At 39.4% G+C, this 18,157-nt stretch overlaps 3 protein-coding genes across 3 annotated transcripts; 1 reads left to right on the top strand and 2 right to left on the bottom strand.

The window, feature by feature from the left end:
- Nucleotides 1-252: 252 nt before the first annotated feature.
- C922_02466 (protein farnesyltransferase subunit beta) lies at nt 253-790 on the top strand (the record flags this gene model as incomplete). Its single annotated transcript, XM_008818065.1, has 2 exons — nt 253-338; nt 643-790. 2 exons carry the CDS (start codon nt 253-255, stop codon nt 788-790), a joined length of 234 nt encoding a protein of 77 aa, XP_008816287.1.
- Nucleotides 791-1,866: 1,076 nt separating this feature from the next.
- On the bottom strand, nt 1,867-6,486 carry C922_02465 (hypothetical protein; the record flags this gene model as incomplete). Its single annotated transcript, XM_008818064.1, has 1 exon — nt 1,867-6,486. One exon carries the CDS (start codon nt 6,484-6,486, stop codon nt 1,867-1,869), a length of 4,620 nt encoding a protein of 1,539 aa, XP_008816286.1.
- Nucleotides 6,487-8,503: 2,017 nt separating this feature from the next.
- On the bottom strand, nt 8,504-17,293 carry C922_02464 (hypothetical protein; the record flags this gene model as incomplete). Its single annotated transcript, XM_008818063.1, has 1 exon — nt 8,504-17,293. The coding sequence occupies one exon, from the start codon at nt 17,291-17,293 to the stop codon at nt 8,504-8,506; it is 8,790 nt and encodes a 2,929-aa protein (XP_008816285.1).
- Nucleotides 17,294-18,157: the final 864 nt, after the last annotated feature.

Raw genomic sequence — 18,157 nt, 5'->3', positions numbered from 1 at the left:
TGTTTACTTGCTGGTTTTCTTTTTTCTTTTTTTTTTTCAAAATTCTTATGCATTAAATTTTCAGATATCATATGCCAAGTACAAATATGAAAAAACATTTTTTTAATGTTCACACGTTTAGAAGAAAACGTTTTAAATAAATGTTATCTTTTAAGAGGGCCAAAAAGTTTTTTCCTTCCCCCTGTTCAGCTGCAGCAATTCCATCAATATAATAACGAGTTCACGAAGATTTTTAAAACTAATCCTTCCATCATGAAAGAAGAAAAGAAAAATAATTTCCTATTCAACTGTTTTAAATCGTTAAAAAGCACCTTAGTGCCAAGTTTTCGAGTATCAAGGTAAGTTTCTTTTCACCCTGTTTTCTAACCTGCACAAATATGTCACATTGTAGCAGTTTGGCTACCCTCCTGTTCATGTAAATTAAACTGGCGTATACATACCGATGTGAGAAAAGGTTCATATGGTATTGAGGGCCCCCCCCTGTTCGTGCCACATCATTTTCCTGCAACAAGTCCGAAAGTGTGTTTGTGTGTGTGTAAATACGCCGCGTTGAGCTCCTTCTTCTCTCACGAGTAATGCCTGCACAACTGGAGGAGATGTATCGCTCACGTATTCTATTTCTGTTTTCACCTGCCCTGTCAGATGTGATGCACCAAAAATGTGGAGATTAGCCATGGGCGGGGTAGACCCAGCCACACCTCAAGCAGAATCCTTTATCAATTTTCATAACCACACAGTAACGTATATGGTTTTTATTATGTTTACCGTCCTAATGTCCCTAAAGAGATAAACGCTCATCTGCACATGTAGAAATATCTAGGGTATCAAGAATATATATTTAATTTGTTCACCCCCGAAGAAAAAATAACGGAACAGTGTACCCACCCCCATGATGCGAAAGATTCAATTTTCGTCCCAACAAGACAAGAAGGTGGAACTGCATTTCGATGTAGTTTACATATTGCGAGTGTCTCCAGTTTTACACATTCGCATTGCCTTAGTGTACATACCTAATACTATTATTTTATTTTATTCTTATCTTATTCTTTTTTTCTGTAACGAAGTGTACGGAATTGAACGCTGTGTTCATGGCCAAAGACATTAAAATGACATAGGAAATCGTTGGACAACAATTAAAAATTGAAATGAAACGTGCATACAATGGACGTTAGAATCGAAACGGAATACACACATCCGGAGTTAAAATTCAAATGTGTATATGCACTTATGTATATACTTATATACAATATAAATATACACATATACTGGTGTGAACCCCCCCCGGGGGCCACCCAATTGTGCAGGCTGGACATAACACACGTATGTCTTGTGGACATACTGCCACCATTGTCATACAAAATAAGAATTAGAGAAAAAAAAAACAGGAAAAAAGGTAAAGCTAGATGGAAACATGGATCATCTAAAACAAAAGGATGTTGTGGAACATATGCCCTTGAAAAAGGGCCAAACAGCGGAATTTCTCCCCGTGGGCAAATGCCAAAGGGTGAGGTTCTCCCCCTAAAAATATACAACGCGGTAGCTTATTCCAGTCAGAAATATCAACCATTGGAATATGTCCCCCCAAAAAACGTAAAACAGCGAGATTCATCAGGTTAGAAAATGGCAACCCCGGACATACATAATTAAATGGAGTGGCCATTTCACGTTCCGGCGCGGACCTCGCATGTTGGGAATGAGTATCAAATGCATTGTAATTAACAATAATGACAACATCAGTAATAATACCACTGATGATGTTACTAGTGGTGCCACCATCCGTGTCACCAGACGCACCGCTAATCAGAGGACGAACAAACAAAGGATGATACATTTTCAACAAAAACCATGCTCGCTTCGCAAAACTCCTCACTGGTACACGTTATTCACAAACTTACTCACGTTGTTTTCCTTGCTACTATAAATATCTTCCTTCTTATAAATCACCGTTGCTTGCTCATCGTAATCAATAACTACCGGTTCGTAAATACGCAGCAGCTTGTACTTCATGTTTTTATAAACCAGGATTTTATCTCTTAAATTTTCATAATAAAAGTTCGCATTCAAGTTGTAATTATTGATAATGTCTACTATGTCTTTTCCGTATTCTTTTGTGCTTTCATCCGAGATTTTTTTGTATTCATTTTCGTCTCGCAGTTTGTCTTTTTTCCTTTTCTTATGAGCGTTCTTCTTGGGGTCCTTCTTCGATGTCTTCTGTGCCCCTTTTCGGGGACTACTGCGACTATTGATATTTCCGCCACTGTTTCTGGCGGTATTCCCCTTTTCGACTTTTGCCGATTTGGCCTTATATCCTTTAACTCTTTTGCCTCTTTGATTTCTCTTACTTGTGGAGGAATTGTCGTGCTTCCTCATTTGTTTGTCTCTGTTAGAAATGGCCTCTTTCCTGGGTGATTTTTCCTCATAATTCGCTATCTTTCCATTTTCCGTGTTGTTCACGGAGGCATCCTTATGCGAATTCGTCTTAGTGGCATCCTGCGGGAGCGCACTTCTATCTTCGCTTTTATCTGTGCTTCCATCCGCACTTCCATTCGCACTCCCATTTGCATTTCCATTCGCACTCCCATTTGCATTTCCATTCGCACTCCCATTTGCATTTCCATTCGCACTTCCATTCACATTTCCATTCGTATTTCCATTCACACTTCCATCTTTGCCCTTTCCTTCCCGTTTCGTCATGCTTCTCGTGTGGATGAGGGAATTTTTGCGTTCTGATCTGTCATGTGTTTCGCCCTTAATTGGATCGATCCCTTTCTGCTCGCAGTGATTTTCCACTGACCCATGGGCAACTTTGGAATGATCTTCAACTTTCTCTTCCACTTGTTCATCCAAAACATTTAATTTGTTTTTCGCCATATGGATCTTCTTCGCATTGGTTTTTTTTTTCTTCCTTTTAACACTTCGGGGATTTTTTTTTTTTTTAGTTTCACCCATTGTAACATCCTTTCCATCACTCGGCCTCCTCGTCATGGCTAACACATTTTCGTGAAAGTCCATTTGGTCTAGCAACAATACCGTTTCGTCATCTAGGTAGATGCAGCTACTAACGTTGGACGGGTAATCTTCCCCATCGGAATTTTCAAAACAACTACTTTTGACATGTCCATCACTATCTGACGTGGACACAGAAAACGTGCTTTGCTTCATCGACTTTAAAATGTAACCATAAAACGTGTAGGACGGCCTTGAAACCAAAACAGTTTTTCTATCAATACTATGCTCATTATAATTTAACAAATTTGTGTACGTTTTGCTGACCACCAAATCGTTCTCGTTAACGTTGATTTCGTCTTTTAATAAAACTATGTTGGTGTACCAGCTGTCGCAGGTTCCATATTTTGTTCCAAAATGTTCCCCCTTTCGAATTTCCACATCTATGGTTATTAAAAACCCACAAAAAGGGCCACTTTTTTCAATGCAAAAGATGTGATTCCTTTTTTGTATCACTTGGTTAGCTACATTCTGTTCCAAATATAAATATTCTAGTGTACCAAAATCGGTGTTCCCATTTTCTTCTTCAGTTAATGATAAGTTACACCACTCCAACATAACAGATTGTAGTAGTTTACTCTTGGGGCTAATAATTGTCCTCTCTGGGTAATTCTCACTCTTATATATGATATTGTCATAGTAAGGAAACTTCACGGGGCAGTAATATGTGGCAACGCTATACGGTATGCTCTTAACATTCATATTGTAGAATTCTTCGCAGCTGTATAATTTTTCATCTGCTGCGAATTTCCTGTATGCTATTTTTTCCACCTTGTTAACATTCTGCTGACCCCTTTGCTCGCCCGTCTGTTCGTTCTTACCACTTTCTGCGTATTTTTTTGGCCTTTCTTCCTCAGTCGGGGCGTCCTCCCCGTGGTTCTGCAACGCGATGTTGTAACAGCCCTCGTTATCGCCCCGGTTATTACCCCCGTTGTCACCCCCGTTCGTCTTGCGCCAATTGTACAAATACTCCTGGTACTTTCGGTAAGAAAATATTTTTTTGTGCAAATCGAGGTATATGTCTGCCACTCCCTCTTGAGAAGCGAAATCCCCTATCACTTCGCTTATTATCAAGTCGTAATTAAAACTCCTGCAGTGCTGCTCATCGACGTTAGAATCAAAGTAGTTGTACAAGGAGCTTCTCTTGCTCAATCTCCTCTGATCTTCTTCGTCTTTATAGACATACATTTTCGAATAACAATTTATAATTTTAATAAAATCTTCCAAATTATATCCTTCTATTAGCTTCTTCGCCATTTCGGACGCGTCTTTATTAACCTCCAGCGCATCTACATGCTTGGCTCCATTTAGGATGGCATTAATGGATAACAAGGAGAGTGGTCCCGTCCCTATTTCAATTATTTTCTTATTGTAAACGTAACAGTCTTTATTATTTTCAAAAAATATATATGGATTCTTCACTCCGTTTTGGTCCTCCAGCATTCCCTCAACTTCTTCATCATACGAGTTTATGGTATTAGTCATGCTGTGTACATTTTCCCTGTTAAATTGGCAAACCGCTTTTTGTGCTAATATGGTGGTGCTGTTTTGCTTTGTTGTATCACCCGTGCTGGTTACATGAAGAGAACTCGTTTCACCTTTTCCACAGAGTGCCATGAAAGGGTCACCTCCACCTTCGCACATGTCCTTATGCCCTGTCCATCTCATCGCCGCTCTGTAATAATGCAACCTGTTAAAATCATTTAGCATGGTTAAGTGATTGTACAAATTAAACTGATTACATATAGACAGTGTGTTTGGCTTCTTCCCATATTTGTACTCCGTCCTTGTCGCGATATTCTTCTTTATAAATCGATTAATTTTTTGTTGCAAAGTTAGCTTTTCTCCCCAGGTTTTAATTCTTTTTTCGCCTTCTTGTTCCATCAGTTTTTTGGATAAATTTGTTTGCAGATTTTTCAAAAGTTTTTTATATTTTTTCTTCACCGGTTTATAATCATTTGGATTAATAACATCAGCTGTATCTTTCTTTCCCTCAAATTCGTCTGCATTGACTTTGCTGCCTTTTTTCTTACTTAAGTTTTTTTTTTTTGTCGCCACTTTCCCCTTTGATGCGTTATATGTCCTGTCATCATTCATTTTTTCCTCCTCATATGCGCATTTTTGATATACACTTTCAGCCGTGGAGACATCTCCGGTGTGGCCTTCTTTCTCCTCCTTTTCGAGAACCAGTTCGGCACCCGCTTGTCTTTTTTCCTCATTTTCTGCTTCTCCGTTCATTTCACTTATGTGGCTACCTTTGTGGACACTGTTATGGCCACTTCTAAGGCTACTATTATGGTAACGTTTATGGGCACTGTTATCGTTACCTTTGGCTTCTTCTCTTGTGATGTGTTCCCCATCCTCCGTGTTCGAGTTTTTTTTCTTTTTCCTCTTGTTCCTCTTTTCGTGCAAACTTATGTCGTCATTACCGTTAACATTTTCTTCAGAATATTTCCTCTTGCTCTTTTTAACATTTCTTTTATCATATGTTGAGCTCTCCATTTGGTGTTCCTTTTTTTCATCTTCTAGTAATTCATAGACTGCCTTTCCATTTGATACACCCGCATCGTTTACATTACACGGGTTAACTCCATCACCTGTCTGGATTTCCTTCGATCTATTATATTCATACTCCATTCCTACATTATCGTCATTTATTTTTTTCTCGTTTGCCTTAATTTCGATGCAGTTTTCCTTCATTAAGCTTATGTCATCCTTAGTCGAGGGGGAGGGGGGTTCTTTCCCTTTCTTTAGGCTTTTTCTGGAGGTGCATTTTTTGGTACTCTTTTTGGGAGCATTCGCTTTGAGTTCTCCTCCAGTTTCATTTGTCGGATTTGCCTGGTTTTCCAACCTAGTTGAGGGAACAACCTCTTCTTGTTCGACCCTTCTTTTCGCGGTGTTTTTGGTGGTCTTTTTCTGGGTTATTTTCTGAGTCGCTTTCTCGGTCATTTTCTCCACCTTTTCCACCTCCCCCCTTAGGAAGTTATCCTGCCCCGCTTTCCTACTTTCACTCCAGTCATAAGGGGCACCCCCATCCGCTGCATGATTATCAGTGTATCTCTTCGTCTTGCATACCTCGGCAACTTTCTGTGCGTTACTATCCTCCTTGTTGTTTTCATGGGGGTACCCCTCGCAGTAGCCAGAACCCCAGGTGTCATCCTTTGTCGTCATGCATAACGGTATTCCTTTTTCACTTTCAGCTGCCAAATTGTCAATCCCGTGTAAATCTAAGGGTATCTCTTTCTGTTCTACATTTTTATCCCCTTCGCCTTCCTCAAAATGTGTGCCTGTATTTCCGATGTTGCAATTTTTCTCATTCTTGTTGGCATTCCTCACTTGCTCATTTCGTATTTCCTTTTTTTTTATCTCATTTGTGCAATCACCTTTCTGCACATGTTCATCTATACCTTTACAGGAACTCTCTGTGTTTGCTCCGTTTTGCGTGTGCGTTAATTTTTTGTTGCTACTTCTCAGATTCATGTTATACGAATCTTCGCCGTTACGCAGCTTATATTCTAAACAATTTTTTCTTTTTTAAGTTGTATTATGCTTTCAACTTCATTTAAAATGCTGTTCGAGTAAGCAACATCCCCTTAGGCACACGATATATGTTCACGCAGGTGCATATGTACTTGTATCCACAGTTGTAAAATGCAGTATCATACCAAGTGGGTGTTGAAAAAAAAAAAAAAAAAAAAAAAAGAAAGGGAGTGTTACTATTTACTTCTCACAGAAATGAAATCGTGGAGCTATTGTTCTGTAGATATTATCATTTTATTTTCCTAAAGTATTCTTAACGCATTACAAAACATTTCTTTTTTTCTTTCCTGCCTTCCTATTTTGCGGTATGGGGCCAGGAGAATGAACAAACCATTTCACAATATTATAACCGCGTGTAAAGAGTACTCGTTAATGTACGTGTATGTTTGTTTATTTTTTTTTTCTTTCTTTTTCTTTCTTTTTTTATTTATTTTCCTTTTTTTTCACTTCTTTCCCTTTTTTTTTTGCCAAATTCCCCCATTCAGAATAATCATGCGAAAGAAGTGCAACAAATAATGCCATACCGAACAATCTGAAGAATACATAACATGTGTGTTTTCGTTTTTTAAATAATAAAAAGGTATGAAGGAAAAATTTAGTGCATGAAGTGTGCGTCCTCCAGGTGCGGCATAGGTATTTTGCTCTATTTTTTCTTTTTTTGAACTTTTTCCCTCCCATAAGTCGTCTCTCAGGTGTGGCATTCCTGGATAATTTTACACAAGTGAAACTTGGATTTCATGCAAAAAGTGTGCGCTGGCACAGTGGAAAATAAAACAAAAGGGCGTAGAGGGCCGCACAAGCTGATTATCGGATAACCGCTTGAAATACTGTACAAATGTGACGCATACACTTTTTCTTCCTGCCCCAGATCGGCAAAATCGCATAGTATACTTTTTCTATTTATTTCCACGAATACGCTAGTTGCAAAATTCTTTTTCTTAGGCCAATTTGATGCCATTCTTGACGCCCCCAAGTGTAACCACATTTACCATTTGTCTTTTTTATATGATAACATTTCATCCTTTCTGTTCTTCTTTTAACGCTTCTTCCCGCTTTATTTGTAAGTTGTACTCATTACACACTTTGGAAACATGCTGCCCTTCACCCTTTAAAACCTTCTGAAATTTCACCGAATATAATTTCCAGAACGTGCACAGAGAAGAGGTCCACACGAATGAGCACCCACCAGTAAGCATACCCACATGTGTCATCATCCAAATAGCACAATCACAGGACGCCATCCCTAGCAAGGAAACAATTTCAATTTTTCTTCCACAAACTGGCAAATTTAGGGTTATCACTTTCCCCGCAAGGTAAAAATGAATTTGTTGCAAAAACGCACTAAAATAACGGCACCTGCACCTTTGTCATATGAAGCGGAACATGAAAGGGATAAAAAAAATAGGCCGACGGGTGGGTAAAAGAAATTGCTAAAAAATTTCATACAATTTGAATTTTACAAAGGTAATATTCCTTTTTTTTCTCCTTCACAATTTTTTTAAAAAAAAAAATCCGTATAAGTATACTCTTGTAAAGGGCGTGCATAAGGACTACAAACATGACAACAAAGATAAAAATACAATTCAAAACGGAAAGGATAATATGGTACAAAAAAAAAAAAAACAATAAACCGGGAACACAAGAAAATTAAAGTACAAAAATTTGGACCATGGTTGCGTGGATTCACCAAAAAAAAGACGAGCGGTGCAAAGGTTGCACAACCAGATGATGACAAAATGACGACACCTTCGCAACAAAGATGGTTTCATAAAAGCAGAAAAAATATATTTACAGAACTTTAGAAAAATAAAACTCTACAGTGGGGTGCTGTTCCTCCCCCCTCCCCCCCAAAAAAAAAGATGATTAAGACAAAGCGCATGACACTTAAATGGTAAATATCTCCCAAATGTAGGACAGCATTTCTCCATGCTTACGGATCACCCACCGGCCTTGGGTATTACGAAAACTGTATTATTCCGTACTTGTTAAAAATAAAATTTAAAAAAGTTTCCAAACAAATATTTTTAACAGCGGGGTTAATGCCTATTTGAATGTACTCATACAAATTGTAAACATTGCTGCAAACATTCTTATGCCATAAATGATTATTTTTGTTTTTCTCCTCCACTTGGCGAATTCCATTCCTGGTACAACTTGTTCTACTCGATTCCGAATGCAGATGGTCATATAATACTTCTTCTCCCTTTTGAAGAGAACTGTTGACGTCTTTTTTTGTCGAATTAATCACATCGTTACAAGCGTTAAAATCCTCACAACCCTTACAACCCTTATTTTCCCTTTTTAAGTAAGCGTTATTATACCTATCCTTATCTCCTCTCTTTTTAGTCTTAACGTATTTTGTCATACTTCCCATGCCAGTGTCTGGACCTCTATTAGCGAACAAATTATTTCCTTGATTGCTCAGTTCGTCAAACAGGGAACCATTATAGGGGTACGAAACGTTGTACGCACTAATGTTGCTAATGAAGGGGAATATCAAGAGGGCTACCTGTTGCATCAGTAAGAAAAAATCGATAACTGTTAAGCCTTGGTTCTTGTTAATGTACTTGCTGAAGAACACTTGCCTCATAAATAAATACTCCAAGTCGTATATGTTCATTTTTTTCCTCCCCCCGCTCTTGTACCTGGTGCTGCCAATTCCTATGGTGTTGAAATTCACCAGATTGTTTGACGTTGGAACTAGAGAAAAGGGGCACAACATAGAGGCATAATACGAGCCGTTTCCGGCCTGTTCCTTGCATCGGTCGTGGCTGCGAGTGGTGCAGTCATTGTCGGTATTGCCACCATTTCTAACATTGCTCCCTCGGAGAGAAGAAAATTTTGCAGCACCTGTGCCTTCTTCTCCCCTGCTTCTGTAGACGCGGTCCTCCGACAAAATGCCCTTTGACAAATCAGTGGGATCTCCAAAGCTGCAGTTGTTCGAGCAGATCTCATCGCTGACGTGTCTTTTCCTGTGCATTCCAGAATTTCCTCTGTCGCAATTTTTATTTTTCAACACCTCCTTAACCATTTGAAACATTTGATTTTCATGCTTGCTTTTATTTACCTCAAGCAAATTATTGTAACTGCTCGTGGGGATATCTACATTTTCAATTATTTTATTTATTTTTACATCTGCACACATGCAAAGGAAGGTATTTTTGTCAATGTGATATTCGATTTTCTTATTATTCTTCTTCAAATTCTTGTCATATTTTTTTAGCACAAAATCGAAGAGAAAATAACAGTCATTGTATATTTTCATTTCGTTATAATATCTGCTCGTTTCTTTTTTCAAATTTATGTATACGTTCTTTTCCAGTACATTATTTTTTAGGGGATGTAAAATATCTTTCCTGATTTTTGTGTAGGTCTTTTTCAAGTCTAACGAAATGTTTTTATTGTACAGTTCTTCAAAATTGTTTATATCATTATTGTTTATGTAACGAATTCCCAGGACATTTAAGCAGTTCATGTATTTATATAAGTTACTCCTAATCATGATAAAATTTTCGATTTTCTTTTTATACACGCTGTCACTAATATTTCTTGACAGTGATTTGTACGTTTCCACGTCATCGTTGAGGAATCTATCAAACTGGATATCTTCTTGATTGTCGATTTGTACGTAGGTGTCTTTATTTAGAATGTTGTTCTCGATTAGTTTGTTATCCCTTTTTAGTAATTCTTCATAACTGCACATTTGGTTCATTTCTTCTTCACGTGGGATATCCTTTCCTCTGCTAGAGTACCGCAATGGCCCCTTTTTATTACACTTCACGCTTAAGACGCCATTCTGTTTTTTCCCTAATTGGTTAACAAAGTTTCTGTCCACATATTCCACACTGCCATCACTGCTGCCACCGCTACTATAACAGTCGTATGTGTATGTGTGGCTACTTCCCTCTTTTGTGTCCCCCACAGCATTCGATTTTCCGTATCTTCCATTCTGCACTTCGTTATCTTCATGGTCCATATCTGAGCTGGTATACACTCTTTCGTCGTTCGAAAAGGAGACCTGGTCTTCGTCGTGATTAGTCGCCTGCTGATTCGGATACTTTCTCTTCAAACTTCTTGGGTGTTTCCCCGGATGGTCTGCCCCATGGGCATCACCACCATGTGTTCCCTGCATTATGCCGCTTAGATAACTGCTCGTGCTATTTGATGATCGCCTGGAATACTTCCCGTTATGTCCAATTTCTGCGCCCGTTTCGTTCGATGTCATTCCCTCGTTTGGGGGCGGTTCCTCACTGTCTTGTTTCGTCACCCTTGTTGTGTATCCGTTCTGGGCCTCCCTATTATCATTGCTTTCGAGTTGGCTGCTCCCTCCCTCAGCCTCGTTGTCCATTTCGTTCGAAAAACTGAAGCTAGCGATATCATTTTCATCAACGCACGTGTCGACGATGCTTATGTTTTCCTTTTTCAAAAATAAATCATTTTTCGTTTCTCCCTTTCTTTTTATCACCCTATTCATCAGCTGCGCATCACTTACCAGGTTCCCTTTTTGAGTACAACTCAATCTACACTTTCTTCTGGACTCACACTGATCATTACACGACAAGTGATCTGTGCACCCCTTTTGGGGATAAATTTTGCGACCACTTGAGAGCACTTTACCTAGACCGCTATTCCGAGTGAAGCCATTTTTTTTATCAATCATATTATTGCAGGCTATGTCCGACTGGAGGTTTCCCTCTGGCAAATCAGTGTTACTAGGCTCGCCTTTTTCGCCCACTTTTTTGCCCACTTTTTTGCCCATTTTCTCGCCCATCTTTTTCTTGTGTGTCCCCCAATTTTTAACATCCCTGATATTTACGGGGACAAACGTGTCGTGCGTGAAGCCGCCTTGAACCTTCACTCTGTTCATTCTGTCAGTTTTTCCCGCCTTTCCAGCTTTGCCGGTTTTAGCTGCTTTTTCCGCCTTACCCGCTTTCCTCGTTTGGTCTTGCCCAATAGTAACGCCTGCGGTGGTGCCCCTCTTGTCCCTTTTCCATAAATGCTTTTTATAAATTTTCCGATACACAATTAAAAACATTTCGCTTATCACGGGCTCCTTGACATACCTGTCAAACATGCTCTCTAACTGTATTTCGAAGTTGATGTAGCTTGGATCAATGTAGTCAATGCGCAGGGACGGATTGGAGTTTACCTCCAGCAACCACGCTTTGCCAGTATCATCCAGCAGGATGTCCAATCCAATTAGCTGATAAAAATAAAAATTGTTATTAAAATTGTACTTTATCTTTTCTTTAATGTAGGAATAAATTGCCAGAGAGGTTAAACAAGTAATTTTCTTTATCTGTCTCCATATATCATCAATATCGTATCCATTATTCTTCAGGTAAATAAAAACATCACTCAGTAGTTGCTTATTATTATTCTTATCATGGATGTTTTTTTTTCTAATATACTTCTCATTGTCTTTATTAATGCTATAGTTAGTTAAATGTATAAAGGTGTTGTAAATGTATCTTTTTTTTCTTTTATATTCCTCTGTACACAATCTAGCAAAGCCAATTTTGGACAAGTATATTTTAGGGTAATGTTTCCCCGGAAGTAATAAGATGTATATACGAAAGTCAAATTTCTTCTTATACATCAACAATGGGTTGTCTATATACTTTTGAACAATGTAGCAGTTGTACCCATTCAAAATATTTATGTTAATGTCGCTATATTTATGTATTACTTTGACTCCCATTCCCATGCTTCCACAATCTGGCTTCATAATGTAGTAATCTTTATTACTACTGTTCAGAATGTACTTTATAATATGTTTATTTTCCGGCAATACAAATGTGTTTGGATAGAAATCATATAGGGAGGGAAAAATAAGGGACAAATGGGACAGTAAAAATGTTAAGGCCTTTTTCTTCGTGTACATATACATGGATGGGATTCTATTTATAATTTTTTTCCTCTTCATATAATTGTAATGATCAAAATCGGTTATGTTATATCCTATCCAGTAAAATATTCCTTTGTTTTCATTGTCAATGCATTTTTTCCAATTCAGTTTGCTAATACATGTGTGAATGAGCACCCTTTCGTACCTGGCCAACTTGGTGTTTATTGTGATATTACTTTTCCCTTTCATGCTTCTACTTCTGTAGTTCACTTTAACTATCTGGTCCTTGTTCCACGGTAGGGCCACTTTACGTGCTCGCGTCGCTGTTCTTCCTTCGCCGCTTGGTTCTCGGCTGCCACCGTTCAGGCAGTTCATGTCGCTCATACCGTTCACACCGCTCACACCGCTCACACCGCTCACACCGCTCATAGCACTTACTCTGCTGCTCCGACTGCTGCCCCCATGGTTGGTACCATTCACACTCTTATCCCCATCCGATTCCCCCTTATTGAACGCCCCCTCGGAGTTATCGACTACATGGTTAGATATGACCCCATTGTTCGATCTTACCCCATCGTCTGATCGGACTCCATCGACTCTCCTTTCATGCCCACCATTAAGGAGGCCCTCCTGTAGGTTAGTTCCTCTAAAATGTGCCAAAAAATCGTTCCTTTCCATGTCCCCCTTTTGCGAAGAGCTACTGAATGCTTTCCCCAATTGCAAATGCCTATCGGTTTGGTTTCCCCTATCAAGTAAGTTCATATATTCAGAATGGGAATTATCCTTTATGGGCACCTCGCAGTGTTCTCCATTATTGCTATTATTCGTGTTCTGGGAACATAATTCGTTACAAATAGGGTAGTTAATTTTCCCATTCGACGCGACTGAATTAGTGCATTGTGTTCCTCCAGTTTGATCTTCCCTCAAGTAATGCACTTTCTCTTCCTTTTTGGTATCCTTTCCCGTTTCATTTTCACCCCCTACACACCCCTTATTCCTATCATCCTTTTCAGGGCTACTGACACATGGAACAGTCCTCTCCACAACGTTGGAACAGTGTGTATTCATTTTTAACTTCTCCTTTTCGCCTCTCATCTTGCCATTTCTATTCAAATTATTTAAGTGATAAATGTACGAGTCAGTTAAGTTTTCCATGCTGTATTTCTTCATCGTGCCATTTTTTAGTTCATTTATATTTTTATTCAAAATTTGTTTTCCCCTTTTTTCGTTACTCCATTGTGTATTTCCTGCATTGGTATTTTGGTAACCATTCCCATCTGCAGGATTCTCTGCGGCTAGTACTTCATACATATGGTAATTTTCCTGACTTGTACTTTCGACCATCTCGTTGCTGCCCTTCGAACCTGCTAAAATAAAACTCGGGTTGGATGGGGACGACCAGCTCTCTTGGTAATTCTGCTCATTGAGCGTGTCCAAATGGGGTTCTTTCCCACCTACGTGGTTTGCCTGTTCCCAACCCTTGCAAAGATTCGCACGCGACTTCCTATTGTGTATGCTTCCTTGAACGTATGCCCCTGCTCCTCCTTCTTTTTTCTCTTTACTTTCTAGAGGACCCCCCCATGCGTTATCGTTGCAATTATTATGATCATTTCTGCCATTATTACTGTCATCGCTGTCGACATCCTTTTTGATATCGTTATTGACATTTTTACTGACATGCTTTATGTTGGGATAATCATCAACCTTGAACGCAGTCTCGTCTTCCTCCTGCTTGCAGCTACCTTCCTGTGCCGGACCTTGTCCAGCGCTGCCTACGTTAGGGCAATATGCTTTATTCCATTGCGGCATCTGAGTGCCCTTACTTCTGTCTGCAATCCGTGTTCTTGTCATGCCGCATCGTTTAACGTTACTAATATGAAGGCCACAATTTCGGGTGAGTAAATAAACCTTTTTCTCTTTATCATCTTCCTGGGGTTTTTCACATATTTTTTCCTTCGCCACTTCCTCACGAAATACAGTTCCATGAATGTTAGCAAACATGTCTAACGCCTGTTTTTTATCACAGCACATATTGGATCTCTCCTGTGGTGTTTCCTTCGAGTAGGTACCTTCACTTGGTATATTAAAATTAATTTCTCCCTTTTCCGTCCTCATTAATCCATTCCTATTTTTGTCAAAATGGACGATATCTTCGTTTCGTCCCTCACTAAAGTTAATGCCCTTACTGACACAAGACAAATCGTTATTGCTATCCATCATTACGGTATTACTTTTAACATGTTCCCCTTTGGGGGCCGAATTTTTATTTCCTAGGGGGGGATTCTCAGGAGTAGCCCTTTCCTTTGTTCTGTTCAAACCCGCGAACTGCGCTGCAGTGCTAAAATAGTTAGCGCTATTTCCATTTCCCGTGTCATATGCACTTGTTTTATCATCGTCTTTTATACTGCGATCGTTGCTGCTACTTATGTAGTAACCACTCTGAGGATATATTTTCTCTACCGTCCTGCTCTTACATGTTTTATTTCTTGCCATTTCGGATCTATTCGCTTTTTCTGGACCTCTAGCTACTCCTCCCCAGTAACTTACACCTACAGTAGGTACGTGTGCAATTACGTTATTATTACACGGCTTACCCGTTTTTTCTCCAGCATCGTAATTTTCGTGATGATTCGTATTGTCTATCTCAGCTGCCATATTCTTAACGCAGTTACCGCTAATCACGCTTACACTGCCGTCAGTTTTCATCCATTTTAAATCTTTTGAAACTGTTCCCTCGCTACTGTTATTGACGTGGGCAGAAGGTGGCTGAATATAACCATGCTGAATACGACACACTCCGTTGGATAACATCACATGGTCGCTACCCCCATTGCATGTGCTGACATTCCTGACACCATTCGTACAACCACTACCATTATGGTTTGAATTCTGAGAAATTTTCCCGTTAAATGCATAATACTTTTGAAGATCTGCATTTCTAAATTCTTGTATCACGTCTTGCGCGATGGAGCTGTGTTTTTTTCCTGCCTCGTCTTCCTGCGTAGTGTAATATTCAATTGGACTCACAAAATTGCAGCTGCTTTGGTTTAACTTATTGCGTAGGGTGAAATTATGTCCTTCATTATTACCATGCATTTGGTCATTACTCCTGTGTCCTGGTTCGGGCTGGGCGTACTTCAAGGCGGTGTTGCTACTTTCCCCGTTGTCTTTTGCTTTTTTGTTGGGGGCATAAAGGTATGGTGCTCTTCCATTCTTGTAAGCAATGTTTTTTTTACTCAACATGGTTAAAGTGTTGTTCTTACCATGTTGGTTGCTTCTGCATTCATTGTTGCCACGTTTATTGTCGCCGCCTCCTCCGCCGCAGGCGCCTCTGAACTGGTTATGCTTCTGCGGGGCAAAGAAATTACCATAACTGGAGCTGTACGATTCTCCATTTTTCCTCGAACATATGAACATATTGCTTCTTTGCACTCGGCATGCATCATCAAAACTGTTCGTGAATCTGTTATGTTGCACATTGAGAACTAGTCCGTTATGAAGTTCACATAGATTAAGGTTTGGCTTCAATTCTGCTTCTGTATTCTTGGTTCCGTTGGCGCTTTCCATCACGTAACGATTTTTCCCTGTTATTCGTTCTAAATGCACCTCGTGAACCAACTTTTCTCGCTGAGTTGCTTTTGAAATGGGTTTTTCTCCTCTTTTCTTTTCATTCGAAATAAGTACAGATGGGTTAAATTGATTTTCCGTTCTCTTCGAATTGCTTACACTTTTGTGATTAATACTTTTAAGAGAGTAGGTTCTACTCAGGAAATTTTCATTTGGGTTTTTCCAATATTGATTTTCGTTTAGTGGGTCCCCACTTCCATTTGTTGTCAAATGCGTCATAGGAACTGCATTCCTGTGCAATGGACCACCTGGATTGATGACCATTTCACTTGTGACATGTTTTCCATTCCGGCTATTCTTACCGATGATACCATCGGTGGGATGCCCAAGTTTGGCACTTCTGAGAAGACCCGTAAGCGGAATCCCCATGGCCTTACCGGAGATCCCTTCATGTGTGATATTTTTTATCCCCATCTCGATAACATTATTTTGCCTTTCTTTTTCATTCCCATTCATGTGGCTCACTGACCTTCCAATTTTCGCATTCCCGAAAAAGTTATCACTACGTAGTGCTTGATTTTTTGTGGTTAATTCAAGGGGGGGGAAATTAACATAATCTTTTAAATTATTTTGCAACCCCCAAGTAGGGTAGGCATTACTTCTAAGTATTAAATTACTGCCTTTGTCACTATATTGATTATTGTTACGATCAAAATATGCTACTTTCCTCTGTTCATAATTGTCATTTTTATTAATGTCGACCTGAGGTACGTAATCTTTGGGGGGGCACCATTTTTGCTTTAAAATTACCTTTCTATTTTGAGCCGTACTATTCGATTTCCCTTTCTGTACCACATAGTCAGCATAATTATACTCATATTTCAGCAAAGCATTTTGTAGGTGGCAATAGGGATTCTTCAATCTGTACGCATTGAACAAATTGTGCGGATTGTATAATGAGTACGCGCTGTTATTTACGTCCTTTGCTTTTCTATTGAAGGAGTTACTTTTTGCTTGCACACTGAAGCAACTACTCTGTTTTCCCACTTGTCTAGACGTACAACCGTTCGATAATCCACCATGTTTGTGTGCCGTATGTGGTGGTAACACCGGTTCATCCTTCTTAAGATTTCCTATGACTACTTCTCCAATGTCAACATTCTTCTTTGTTGCATAGTTTACGTTATTCCATTGCCTATATTGATTAGGTGCACTTTTTAACAGCGTCTGGGTCACGCCAACTTTTGACACGTTTCCTTTTTTCCACTCATTTGCTTCGTTGTTATGTGCGCTGTTATATGCGTTGCTGAATAGCTTACTGAACGTATTCATGTTTCTACTCTCTTATCGTGTCTGCAGTACAGAGATATATCTCTCGAGGTGTACATACGCAGGTGTGCATGAATCCCCATGTGTTGGGAGCTTCCCTGTTACGTGACTTATACGGTGGAGAGGGGGGGATATCTACCTTTCTATATTTAATTTGAGCAATTGTCTCAGTTATGGTGCTATAGGGGTTATACCTCCGTGTTGGCCCGAAATGTGAAGAGTACGCTTCTTTTAATTACGCTTCAAGGCAGCTTCGACTTTGTTTCGACTCTGTTTCGAGTCTGCTTCAATTCTGCTTCTACACCTCTTTGCCGTTTCATTATACCGAGGAACTCTGCTCATATCAGCATGTACACGAATATACAGACACCGTTACGCGCAATTTGCCAGAAACAGTTGCGTCATTTTCTTCCCCCTGCTCGCTTTCCTATGTGAGGGCATTTCAACCACCTGATAAATTTTCTTGGACAAAATAAAACAAAACTCAACAGACAAACTTTCAGAAAGTAGGTCCCGAAGAATATGCACAAAAGTGCCAGATTAAACCATCCCCCACTAATGCGGGGACAATGATTGTGTTCTTCCTTTTTCTAAGCAAGAGGCCCATTTATTGTGAACAAAAAAAGGGGCACAAAAATGTGATCGGGCGCTTGAAACAGTTCGAATAACAACGCACACCAAAAAAAATAAAGAATTGAGCAAGCAAATGGGTAGGCAAATAAACGAGCATATGTGTAAGCAAATAAACAAGCAAATGGGTAAGCAAATAAGCAAGCAAATCGGTAAGTGAATAAACAAACAAATGGGTAAGCAAATAAGCAAGCAAATCGGTAAGTGAATAAACAAACAAATGGGTAAGCAAATAAG

Source organism: Plasmodium inui (genome assembly GCF_000524495.1).
Source record: "Plasmodium inui San Antonio 1 unplaced genomic scaffold supercont1.8, whole genome shotgun sequence".
In the NCBI taxonomy this organism is placed as follows: Eukaryota; Apicomplexa; class Aconoidasida; order Haemosporida; family Plasmodiidae; genus Plasmodium; species Plasmodium inui.
The sequence above is the reverse complement of the archived record's forward strand: the minus strand, read 5'-3'. Positions and strand labels throughout refer to the sequence as shown.